This window comes from Clinocottus analis, unplaced genomic scaffold (assembly GCF_023055335.1).
Source record: "Clinocottus analis isolate CAN_PGR_092001 unplaced genomic scaffold, fCliAna1.0.p SCAF_5, whole genome shotgun sequence".
Classification (NCBI taxonomy): domain Eukaryota; kingdom Metazoa; phylum Chordata; class Actinopteri; order Perciformes; family Cottidae; genus Clinocottus; species Clinocottus analis.
In genome coordinates this window covers 19,931,421-19,943,903 of record NW_027176207.1, presented here as the reverse complement: position 1 = coordinate 19,943,903, position 12,483 = coordinate 19,931,421, and the positions used below count along the sequence as shown (strand labels likewise).

Sequence of the window (12,483 nt, the reverse complement as noted above, 5' to 3'; positions counted from 1 at the left end):
CCGCGCCATTCATCTTGCCTGTAACGGCTGTTTAGAGACCGAATCCCTCAGGTGTTCTTTCCAGGGTCAACATCATTAATACTGAGGAGGAAGTAGGACTCAAGGAGAAGGAGGCGGGAGAGGAGGGAGGGAGGGAGGAAAGTAAAAGCCTGACAGTCTTTTTTTTCAGTTAAAACTAAAATAATGCACGTTATCACAGTGATGTCATGACAGGAGGAGCGCAGGCGGCTTCTTTGTGCAACGTGTGAAGTTCAGGTCGTGACCTTTCTGGCGTTGCTGCCTTGTTTCCTTTCCTTTCTCCCCGACACCGTGGAACTGATTTCTCCCGTTGGTCACCCTCTCCCTCCCTCCCTCCCTCCCTGGCCTTTGGGTGCAGCAGGTTAATGCATCCTCGCCGTCTTTCCTCTTTCTTCTGCTTTCTCTGTGATTTCAAAGCTTTTTTTTCTTTCTTTTTTTCCACAAAGCACATTTGTGGCTTCCTTTCAACAATGGCCTTTCAAGCAAGAAAGAAGACGGCAGACAACGAATGCACTTAATATACCGACGGAAATAAACAATTGCTTTCATTTTTTTTTATGGGAAATGAATTATCCTTTTAAATTGCTTCATTTCTAGGTAATATTTCCCTTCTGGAATATGAGAATAAACCAGTTTTATTTGTGAGAAAACACCCAACTTCCTCATCTTTTACTCATAAGCCTGTACTGTCGCAAAGAAGAGAGTATAATAGATATTAGAGAGGGAAGAAAAACACAATCGATGCCTCCTGAGTCGACACACAAATTCAGATGCTTTTTTTTTCTGCTCCATCTGGTGAAAAGTCGTCTTCCTCTTCATGTTGCAGCAGACAGATGAAGGCCGTACACATGCGGCGCCGCCGCACTAATGCAGCCTTTCATGTGTCCGTCATGCTGCTGCTACGCGAGGAAATTGCACCTTTGTTATCTTTTTCCAGCACAAAGGAATCTCACCTCGGCTCTGATGTGTCCGACCTGACGCCAGGTGAGCGCGCGGCAGCGCGGCTGATTAGATGAAGCCAGATGGCCGAGACCTCGAGTGACTTTAACGCGCTCGCATGCTAGCTAGTCAGTCTGCTAGCTTTTAGTTGTGCTTTTTCTTTCACTGGGAAAACAGTTAATTTTTTGATATTTGCCGTAAAAAGTCGGGTTACAAGCCGCTACTAGCTTCGGTAAGTGTCCCTGTTAGCTCCCTGCTGTAGGCAGCTAGCGCTGCTGCTATCTCCCTGCTATCTCCCTGCTGTAGCCAGCTAGCGCTTCTGCTATCTCCCTGCTATCTGCCTGCTGTAGCCAGCTAGCGCTTCTGCTATCTCCCTGCTATCTTCCTGCTGTAGCCAGCTAGCGCTTCTGCTATCTCCCTGCTATCTCCCTGCTGTAGCCAGCTAGCGCTGCTGCTATCTCCCTGCTATCTCCCTGCTGTAGCCAGCTAGCAGCAGTGCTAGTTGGCTAGCGGTAGGAGCTTGTAACCCGACGTTTACGGTCATCATCTTTTCTGGTTTCCTGAAGGATGATTTATTTTTCTTTCTACCTGATGATGTTTTTAGTTTATTGGTCAGCTGGGAAGAACCTCAGGACTGATTTGTGATACAAGAGAAGATGTCTGAGCACCATTAAACGTTTTGTTTCTCCTCTCGCTCTTTTTATATCAAAGATCAACGTGGAACAACACGAGCGAGCAACTTCTGGTTTAGCTTTTTGCCCGTTGAAGTGACATCATCACTGACGTGTAGCTGCAGCTGTCATGGCTGACCTGGAACTGCTTCACCTGGCGAATGGGCCCTTTGCCAGCATGCAGGTGTCTGCACCAAGCAGGCGACCTCCAGCTGTTGACATCTCCTACTAACAAGTGTCATCCGAGTAGCGCGTCTTACTCTGAAAATAACAATATACAAGACATCCAGTGCCTTTTTAAAAGGTTTTTAAAAGGTTAAAAACCAGTCCGCTGCATCGAGGCCTCGGCGTTACCTCTGCTCCCATCATGCAGGGAGCTCACACACACACACACACACACACACACGCTGAGTTGACACTTGGCTGGACCTCCCATTACTGAACACAGAGCTCGCGGTCTCGCTCCGCTGGCGGGCGCTTCAGCAGCGCCCGCCAGCCGGCCAGAAGCAGCGTAATGGATTGTGTTGTTCCTGGTTGTTGACATTGCAGCAGCCCTGAGGTTGAACACACAAACACACACACACACACACACACACACACACACACATACACACAAATCTACTCCCCCCCCCCCTCCTTCACGGCTTCTGCCGGTTACGCTGTATTCCTTCTGTTGGCTCACCTGCACTGTGTCAGACGTCTCCATCACGGTGGAGATGAGTTCCCTCGGAGCTTAATGGTCGGGTTTGTATGTGTAAACATGCTCACTGGGGTCCTCCACATCATGGCCGCTCGCTCCACGCCGAGCACGCCGCCGCGCACGCCGCCGCGCAGGAAGACTGCAGCGCCTCAAAGATGCATTTCCAAGTGATCGGGTTTCTACAATGTATTTCTGTAAACTCCTCTACACGTTCGCAGTTCTTATAAATGTAGTTTTTGCATCCAACGACATCCAGTTATTAGTTGCCGCCAATTTTGTATTGTTCATCTCAAACGTTTCTTTTATATTTGCGAGTAGAGCGTTCAGGATCTTACTGCTTGTTGTATTGAGACCGCACAGAGAGAAGGGAACGCGTCGAAATGACCAACAGAATATAAATACATGTTTTTAAATGACCACAGAAGGAAAGAGTTCTAGTTGATGCATCATAAATAAACCATGTCCATACGACACATATTATTAGTGTCTTAATGAGGGTAAAATGCCTTTTAGCACCTTTTTAGTGCCAGACTTTGATTCCATTTAGCTCAGTGTTTCTCAAACTGTGGGGCGCGACCCTCTAGTGGGCCGCGGAGGTATTACAGGTGGGGGCTTTATTAATCTCACAGTGGGGGGATTATTCTCTGCATGTTTCCCATCATCCTTAGTAATGAAGGAGCTTTGAGCTGCTGTGAAGCTCTGGGGCTTCAGTGCCTTGCTCAAGGACACTTCAACATGAAACTATGAGGAGAAAACAGGGATCCAACCGGCTTCCTGGGTCATCTTTTTAGCCAAATGTGAGTTATTTGTTTGCACATATATAACTTTATTTGCATTGTTTTAACAAAGTGATTGCTCATGTTATTAGTTTGTGTCAGATGGAGCGATCTGGTTTACTTCAAAGCGATTTACATTTTCAAAACACGGATGGAGGAGTCTCAAGAAGTTGCACCGTGTTGTTTCCATGTTGTCGGGGCGGAGAGGCCCGAACATTTTACTTCCTCCAAAGTGGAGCGAGACAGAAAAAGGTTCGAGACCCACTGCTTTGGCTGCAGAGCAGCTGGTTTAACCTGCTCTCTCTCTCTCTCTCTCTCTCTCTCTCTCTCTCTCTCTCTCTCTCTCTCTCTCTCTCTCTCTCTCTCTCCTCCAGGCCGTCACGACGGATCCCTTCCCCGTCAAGATGCTCTACGACAAGTCACATGACCAGGTCTGGGTGCTGACGTGGGGCGACATGGACAGAACGCACCCGACCCTCCAGGTGAGCGGCGGCGCTCGGCGGCTCCACGACGCCAAACGTCTGACACACGACGGATGTCGTTTGAGTTCATCCACTTCAATCCAAAACTTTCCAGCGTCTCCATCAGGAGGCGCAGGGCGTTCGTCTCCATTGCAGTTTTGTTTTGTTCCATCATTTACTTAAAGTAGCCGAGTGCGGCTCTAAAGAGAGTAAACCTCTCTTCTTTATTATCCTCGTATCGCCACCGCACGCCTACACAACTCTTCCTGTGTTTGCAATATATATATTTATATACATACATATATATATATATATTTATATATATATGTATGTATATAATCTATACGAGCTGTAGAAGGTCCAGCTTGACTGATCGAGCTCCCGCTTCCCGTTTGCGTGATAAGTATCTGCTTCCGATGGTTTGGAACATTTACGAAGGCGGCAACAAAAAAAACAGCAATTTGCAGCTGCGGCGGCGTTGGCGGCGTTGGCGGCGTTGGCGTTGGCGTTGGCGGCGCTGTGGGCGTGTTGCCCGGCGTCCCTGTGGACCGATGGTGTCGGAGGCGTCACAGATGAGGAATGATCACAGGTGTGGTTGTGTTTCATCCACCTCGGGGGGGGCGGAGCCAGAGCACCCGCGGGAGCACTGCTGCTTTTATGGGGCCAGTAATACATATATGTGTGTGTGTGTGTGTGTGTGTGTGTGTGTGTGTGTGTGTGTGTGTGTGTGTGTGTGTGTCTCGAGCCACCGAGGGATCCCGTTGTAATCTCAGTAAGAGCCACAAACATGTTTATCGTGCCGCTGCGTCCCATCGGAGGCTCGCATCCCTTCCTCATCACGCGAGGTGTTGTGTTGTGTTGTGTTGTGTTGTGTTGTGTTGTGTTCAGGGGACTCGGGTCGTGTGTGTTCTGCAGAGGGTCTGTGCAGCGCAACGAATCCCCAGAATGCATCAATTCTTTCTTTCTTTTAAAGCGGTGCTGTTTGCTGTTTGTTGCTTTTGACCAGCAGTGGTTTCATGTAGATGTTTGTGTTCAATTAAAATGTTAATCAGTGGTTGTGTAGCTGTTGTTTGTCAAATTGTCCCTAAATGACACATTCTTTGTGATTAAACTTTAAACTACTTTCCTAAAGGAAAGTTTGTTATTTGGATCTAAAGCTGTGTGTGTGTGTGTGTGTGTGTGTGTGTGTGTGTGTGTGTGTGTGTGTGTGTGTGTAAGATGCTCGCTCCGCGCTCTGTGGCGTTTGTGTTGGAGTTGTTTGTGTAGACTTCTCTCGGAGGTTATAATCATAAATGAAGCAGAAAATTCTATGAAAATATGTTTTTCATCGCAGACCGAAAACAATTTTCTCCTCCTATAATTTGAAAACAATCAGAGGACGAGAGCAGCGCCGCAGAACGACGGCTGAACTGTGTGAGGGAGGAAAAACACACACACGTGTGTGTTTCTTTGTGTTTATTATCATTATACTCATTTCCCCTGCACTTCTTTAGGAATGATGAATAACTAGAGAACGCTGGCGTGTGTGTGTGTGTGTGTGTGTGTGTGTGTGTGTGTGTGCGTGTGTGTGTGTGTGTGTGTGTGTGTGTGTGTGTGTGTGTGTGTGTGTGTGTGTGTGTCACTCAAAAATGCAATTGCAGAGATCACAGCACAAGTAAACAGTTGGTGATGTCATTACCGGCTGGACTAAGGAACTGACCTGTTGGGTTGCGTTTGTGCGTCAATGTGTGCGTCCACAGAGTGTGTGTGTGTGTGTGTGTGTGGTACTTTGTCGGACAGCTCAGTATCTCTGTGTACACATCAGAGTGTGGTTGTGGATCTAAGTGGAGGAGATGAATGGAGGATCTGCGGCAGCGGCGAGGAGCTCGGCCTTCCCTCCGCCGGCGCCGCGTCGCTCTGCCGACAAGACGTTTAACTCTCGGGCGCTTTGTCTTTCTCTCTGTCGGCGTTCGCCAAATATGTGTTGAAACGCTGATTATTATCAGGAATTAAATCATTAATACGACGAGGAGTCGACTCGGGGAAACGACAAGTTTTCCATTCATGTTTTTAAATCTCTCCGCGAACGAGAAGGTTTTTAATATGTTTTATTTGGATTGTTTCACTTCCCTCATGTTCAGTCAACTTTGTCTTTCTGCTTTCCAAATATTTAACATACGTTACAAGTTAATCAGCCCAAAATTGTGGGGTCTTTGCAACAAGGTCAACCTGATTATATTTCATATGGGCGGAGCTACAACACCTGAATATGCCCAAACGCTTTTTCTTCCTACAAAAGAAGCCAAACTCTTCAAATAGCTCACTGGAACTGTCTAATAATAGGATACGTATGATTTAAATAAAGGAATCGCACCATCTGGAACCTTTGCTGCATTTATTTTACCGATAAAAGAACAAAAACACACAAAAAAACTACATTTTAAAACATATCGCTCATCAATAAAAGTATCTAATGAAAGAATCAGTGAACAAGAGTGTGAATCTGCATGTAGTGTTGGAGTATTACACACACACACACACACACACACACACACACACACACACACACATTTGATGTGCATTTCAGCAAACATCTGTCTCCTGTCTTTTGTTGTGCGTGTGTCTATAAATATGTGACGCACGCCTCGAGGGAATCAAACAAAGCAAAGTATTAATTTTAGTTGCAAAACTCAGCAACAGGCCTTTGAGTCTTCCAGGGAATCGATCACGGGTTCATTGCTCCCCTGCAGCCGCACGAGGAGTCATCCTGATCGCATGGGGTTATGCCAATTCTGTTAATAAGATATATATACATATAAATATATAAATATCTACATATACGCTGGAGCTTTTGAGGGGTCGCGTCCCACAATCATGATGTTCTCCAGTCGGATAGAAGAAGAAAAGCGACTCAAACTACTGCAGAGTGACTGCGGGTTAGAACCGACGCCCCTCAGGTATCAGCGTGTGAGCATGAACCCAGATGACGAAGAGGAGGAGGAAGAGGAGGAGCCGGTGGCGTGAAGAAGACCAATAGCACACGATGCCGCCGCTGAACCTCATCACCGGGCGTCATTGTGTTCTGCAGCTGCAGTGATGATTTTATTTTTTAATTTTTTAATGAGGATTTCTTTTCATGTCTCCAGCGGTGAGAAACCGGATCTATCGGGTTAAAAATGGATGACATCGTCGGGAGGATGGAGAAGGAGAAGGAAGCTCCGCGGCTCCAGCTGCTATTTTATTTATTTTGCGTGCATTTGAAGAGTATGGAAGCCCATGAACGCCAGAAAAAGTTATGAGATAAAAAGTTGAATTTGTGAGATAGAAAGTCGAAATTATTAGATAAGAAAGTCATAATTATGAGATAGAAAGTCATAATTATGAGATAAAGTCAAAATTATGAGATAGAAAGTCAAAATTATTAGATAGAAAGTCATAATTATAAGATAGAAAGTCATAATTATGAGATAGAAAGTCAAAATTATGAGATAGAAAGTCATGAAAGTCAAATAATTATGACTTTTTACCTCATAATTTTGTTCTTTTACTCCAGAGATGTGCTTCCAGCGCCCCCTGGTGGGCATTCAGCGTGCGCGGCACAGTCGGTGACATCAGTTTTGTATATATACATATATATATATATATATATGTATATATAGCTTTTAAAACTCTGCACGCTCTCCAGCAACATTTGCAGAGTTTTTGTTCTTTTTCTGAGAATATGTCAGGTTTGTCAAACCAAAAAAAAGGGGAAACGAGCCGTTTCCACTCGGCCGCTCGACCGGAGGCTTTTAATAATCGCCGTCTCGCACGCGTCGGCCGCGTAAACAACCCGCCCGTCCTTGACGGTGACCCGATCGCTCAGGCGTGCGTGATGAAGCGCGTGTCACACGGGCGAGGCGGTGCGTCACCGGAGGCCTCGTCAGAGGAGCGAGCGCCTCCGGAGCCGCTCTGCAAACATGCTGATTCAGCGCCAGCTGTGTGACATGAGAGATGAGGGCTTTTATTGTGGCGGCGGCTTCTAAGACAACCATCTTCCTGAAGGAGATGCTTTATCAGAGGAGCGAAGCCGCGTCGCCCACTGCAGATGTTTATCTCCTCCGGGATGTACGGGCGTGTCACCTGAGCCGGAGATATGAGCCTTTATTCTGATGAGAAAAGCGTTCACGCATCGCAACAATAAGAGCAGGAGGGTGATACCGATGTTTGAGCTGGAGGGGGTTGAAGAAGCATTAAAAACAGCCGAAACATAAAGGTGACTAATGGAGTCATTCCTTATTCCAAATGTCTTAATAAGAAGATAATTCCCCAACTTCTCACCTGTAAAAATCATATTTTCCTGCATTTCTAAGGGTGATAACATCATAAACAACCTCAACCAAAGCTTTAAATGTTGAAAAGCGACATTTCGGTGCAGCTCGATGACAAAGCCGACACTAAAACTATATTTTTTTTATTTTAAAACAGTTCAACAATGTACAGAAAGTACTCAATTATTGGGTTTTCCCTTCAGTGATTATTAGTTCTGTCCATAAATATAAATATTCCGCAGTGTTGGGATAGTAAATGTCTTTTGTCCAAACTTAGACTTCAATATAGTCAAGGCGTATTTAGTCTTTTTTACATTCTCTGCTTATCGTGGTCATCCGTTTTTTCTTCTTCTGTTAATGTATTTATTGTTCATGCCGTCCTTCTTCTCGTCCGCAGGTGATCCCTCAAGCCAGCGTGGGAGAAGTGCATCACGCCATCCGCACAACCTTCCAGAGGGTCAGCGACTTCTTCATCCCCCCGACCAACCTCATCATCACGCACGTGAGGTAAGACGTCACACACACACACACACACACACACACACACACACGCACATCTGACCTTAAAACACGGGCGACCTCATTGCTCTGTCGGCTAAGCCGTCCTTCTTGTGAAGGGAAGAGCGGATGAGAATCTTGTTGTAACTTTGCATCAATCTATTTATACTTTTTATTTTATTTACTTTGCCGGTATAGGTTTGCCTTCGTCTTCCTCAAAAACGAGCCCGCGGTGCACAAGATCGACCTGGAGACCTTCCACCGCGTGAAGACCATCAGCCTGAGGAACTTCAGCTGCGTGCCGGTCAGCATGGCCTACACGCACCTGAGCGGCTTCTACTTCGTGCAGTGCCGGAGCAAGGGCCGCCTGCGCGCCCCGCCCCAGCTGCTCATCGACAGCGTGACGGACGCGGTGACGGGCCCCAACCGGAACGTCACGGGCCGGCCGTTCGTGTCGCCGGACGGCCGCTACGTGGTGACGCCCGACCCGCAGGGCTCGATGAGGCTGACGGTGCAGACGGTGTCCTTCCAGGGCGAGCTGCTCCTGAGCCGGGAGCTGGAGCAGCCCGTCGCCGTCTCCGACCTGGCGTTCCAGCCGTCCTTCGCGGAGTCCAACCAGCACGCGGCGGTCGCCACCTCGGCCTCAGGCACGGACCTGCTATTCGCCGACCTGTCCTCGGGCCGCACCGAGGTCCTCCGGAGCCTCAAGGAGCCCCTGGACCCCCGAGCCTGGCCCTGGGGAGGCCCCAACCGAGTGGTGGTCTCCAGCGGGTTGTTCGGACAGTACCTGGTGACGCCGTCGGCCGAGTCCGTCTTCGTCCTGGACGGCAAACAGAGGACGCCGCACTGCGAGGTGTCAGACATCAAGAGGGGGAACACAGTCGTCTGGGTCGGCGAGGTATGAGTAGAGGAAAGATTTAAATAAAATAAAAAAAAGAAAGCCAGAGGCGTAGGATGAGGGGGCAGACGTGAATGGTCTATTAAATAAAAAAAAGATGTAATAAAAGGAAAAGATCAGGCCAAATTACCTATTATAAGATTTATGTGAACATACGTTGTGGACTCAACCCTGGGACTGAGCCAGAGGGGAAACACGCCGGGGTTTATTGTAACAAAAAGTACACTTCAAAATAGAGTAATTGAGAAAACATTAAGAAAACCCTGTTGTGATATTTTGGCTTGGGAGAAAGTGTCAATGCGTTCAGTGCAACAGTGATCTACGTGCACTCGACTATACAGAATTGTACATTATTGCACTTCCTTCCATGTTATCACAGCAAATAGGTACCTGCAGAGGGGTTATTAACGAACTACGAACTATGCACAATGCTCACTTTTTTTAGAGTAAAAAGCTTTTTCCGATTCTTTTTTTTTTGGGTTTATCTCAACGATGTGTGTCGTCTTCACCAGTGCTGCATATAATCACCACGAACTGTCCGTCCCGTCCGCCTCTAGTGTGTGTGTGTGTCTGTGTGTGTGTGTGTTCTGAGTCCTTTGAAACGCTACCAAGCCCCGTCCGTTTATTCGCCATCCGTCATGGTCTCGTGCCGTTTTTTCCTCCCTCTCGAGAGCTTTCATCCTCCTCTTCGTCGCCGGCGAGAGGTGACACACAAACCTCTCTTCACGCCGTCTGTCCAAAGAGCTCGTCGTCGTCGTCAGCGGCTAAAAACCGGAAAAACGAACAGTAGGTCTCGTGGGCTCTTGCGGCGGTGTAATCTGTCTCTCCCGCCCGCCTCACAGTCATTCCTCCTGTCCAGCAGCAGCAGCAGCAGCAGCAGCAGCAGCAGCAGCAGCAGCAGCAGCAGCAGCAGCAGCAGCAGCAGCAGCACTCTGTGCTGTGGAGCCTGAAGAGAAGAAAACCACTGAGCAGATTCCCCCTCAGGGAAACGACTCCGGTTTTTACGCCGACACCGACACGCTGAGGCGGCATCAACCGGCCGCTATCTGACCGGCTGTGAGCGTTTACTCTTCCTCCCAGAGAGCCGTGCAGCGCCACTCAACTGTGGACTGTACCTGCCATGTGGTGGTTTTCAGCTTTTAGAGGAACAGAAATAGAGAAGGAAGGGAGGGAGGGAGGGATAGCAAACACATGAACGCAGGAGAAAAGTATCAGCCTGTTTTCAGAACTAGAAACATTGACATTACGTTCTTTAAGTTTCCGATTGTTAAAGGAGGAAAATTACTGACATTTTTACAGGTTTCTTCATCGTCATTATTCTTCAAAAATTCAACAAAAGCAGTATTTTGTCTCTGGAGGCCGCAACCGAATAAACACCAGCAACCCTTCACCCTCAGTAGCGGATGAGGTAGATGTAGATTGATCGCTTCTCTCTGTGGTTGAGTCGTCTTCTGTGTAGATTGCGTTTGCACTCATCTTCATGATGTCGATCCTTTAGCCGACGACGACGCCGACGACGCCGCCGCGTTTCTGCAGATGTAATAATGTTGTCAGACGCTACGGCCAGCTCTTAATAAACATCTCTGCCGCTCGACAGCAGCCGAGTCTCGAAGACCTTCGCTCACACTCGATGGCGCGTAGACGTTGGACTGGAATGGGTGCCAGTCTCTCGTTTGTATTCATTATTTTCTCGCTGCGAAGCAAACCGGCTCTGAGCCTCCATCTACAGCTAAAATATGAATGTCCTCAATATCTTACGACCTCTGTCATAGACGTATGAAATAAATCAGGAGCAATTTTTCAATCAGTTGATTCCCATTGAAAGCAAAATGTGTTCTCTCGCTAAAGTACGTATTTAAATCATTATTATCTATACAAGGTTTGTAATTTTAAAATTAGAAAACTATCAACTTCCCACTTTGTATTTCCAGAATCGGCCCGTCTAAATATATTCTTCATAAAGCTTTTTCAGCCAGCACCAATCAGCTGAACGCAACAAAATAAAGTAGACCAAACTACAAAATAAACACTCGCTGTTGAATTAAATCTAATAAAATAATAGCGGACTACAGAAACATCAGTTTTGCTTCGTCCCTGCGTGGAAAAATGAAACGTTCTCTTGCACACAATGTGTAATCGCTACGCAAATACTCACAGCCTGAAGGATTTAGCAGTCTTTGACCTTTTCTCGGCACGCCGCGCTCGTTCAAAAAGGAGGGAGATTAAATTCTTCTCATCTCTAACGAACATCCTCAGACCACAAACTCGGACTTTATTGTCTACAAAAGGTCCTTTTGAGTAAAAGTGCACCACTCAAAGTCCAGCTGGAGTCTTGTGAATGGAGCATATCTGCAACCCTAAATGTAATTATTAATCATCCTCCCGTCCTTAATCGGTAGCTGTGCCCGTAACGCCGCTGTAGGGTAGAAAACCAAGCAAAAAAAGGCAATGAGGTAATGGTGGAGCACTGTTGCACTGAGGAGAGAAGTAAACAAAACTGACATGCGGTTATGTTTGTTGAATGGGAATGTGTCCGATTGGTAGCCCAGTTTCCTCACTGTATCAATGAAAGAAAAAAAAAAGACAAAAGAATCTTATTGTTCAAAAATGTCGAGCTCTGATCCTTCCTGAAGCCACTATCCCATCAAAAAGGTCCGACCCGGGAGTCCCGTACAGTACTGGACCGCTCTGAGACCTGCATGTAACGAACATAGACCAACATGGCCGCCATCGACCCCCCTTCGGCGATCTCTCACGAAGCCACGCCCCGCCCTCCTCTCATCGTCACGTCCGTCAGCCGATCTCTTAAAAAGGTTCGACGTCACCACTAAGCGCCAAGGAGAGCGAGAGCGACCGCGTTATCGGCGAGCTCGCGTCGTTTTTGTTTCGGGTCCTCCCATTTCTTTTCTCCGTGTCACATGACTCTTTACGTACCTCCCCCCTCGGAGGCGTCACGTCGTGCGGCCCGCAGAGGCCGAAACCCCGCTTTGGTCGTGCTAGACATCGATAGGAAACCACTGTTGTAGATAACATTGTTCATGTTCAGAACACGTTCAGACATGACACAACTGACTGTACAGTTTTCTTTATGCATTTTTGTGTGTTCTGGTTTACGAGGGAATTGTTTTGTAAGAAAAAAATCGAATTAAATATATTGTAAAAATCAGTTTCTCTGTGTGGAATGTGATTTTCTTTGTTTCTACACCTGCGATTCCAGCTGAGCCCCCGACGCC

The 12,483-nt window shown here is 47.2% G+C and overlaps 1 protein-coding gene across 1 annotated transcript in view; it reads left to right on the top strand.

Annotated features, from left to right (window-relative positions):
• Window positions 1-10,179, top strand: part of fstl4 (follistatin-like 4) — a 183,449-nt gene extending 173,270 nt beyond the window's left edge. Inside the window, exons 14-16 of the mRNA XM_068600901.1 lie at window positions 3,479-3,586; window positions 8,252-8,361; window positions 8,551-10,179. Of these exons, the coding sequence (XP_068457002.1) occupies window positions 3,479-3,586; window positions 8,252-8,361; window positions 8,551-9,256 (924 nt within the window). The 3' untranslated portion in view covers window positions 9,257-10,179. The remainder of the gene's footprint in view (window positions 1-3,478; window positions 3,587-8,251; window positions 8,362-8,550) is intronic.
• The last annotated feature ends 2,304 nt before the right edge of the window (window positions 10,180-12,483 follow it).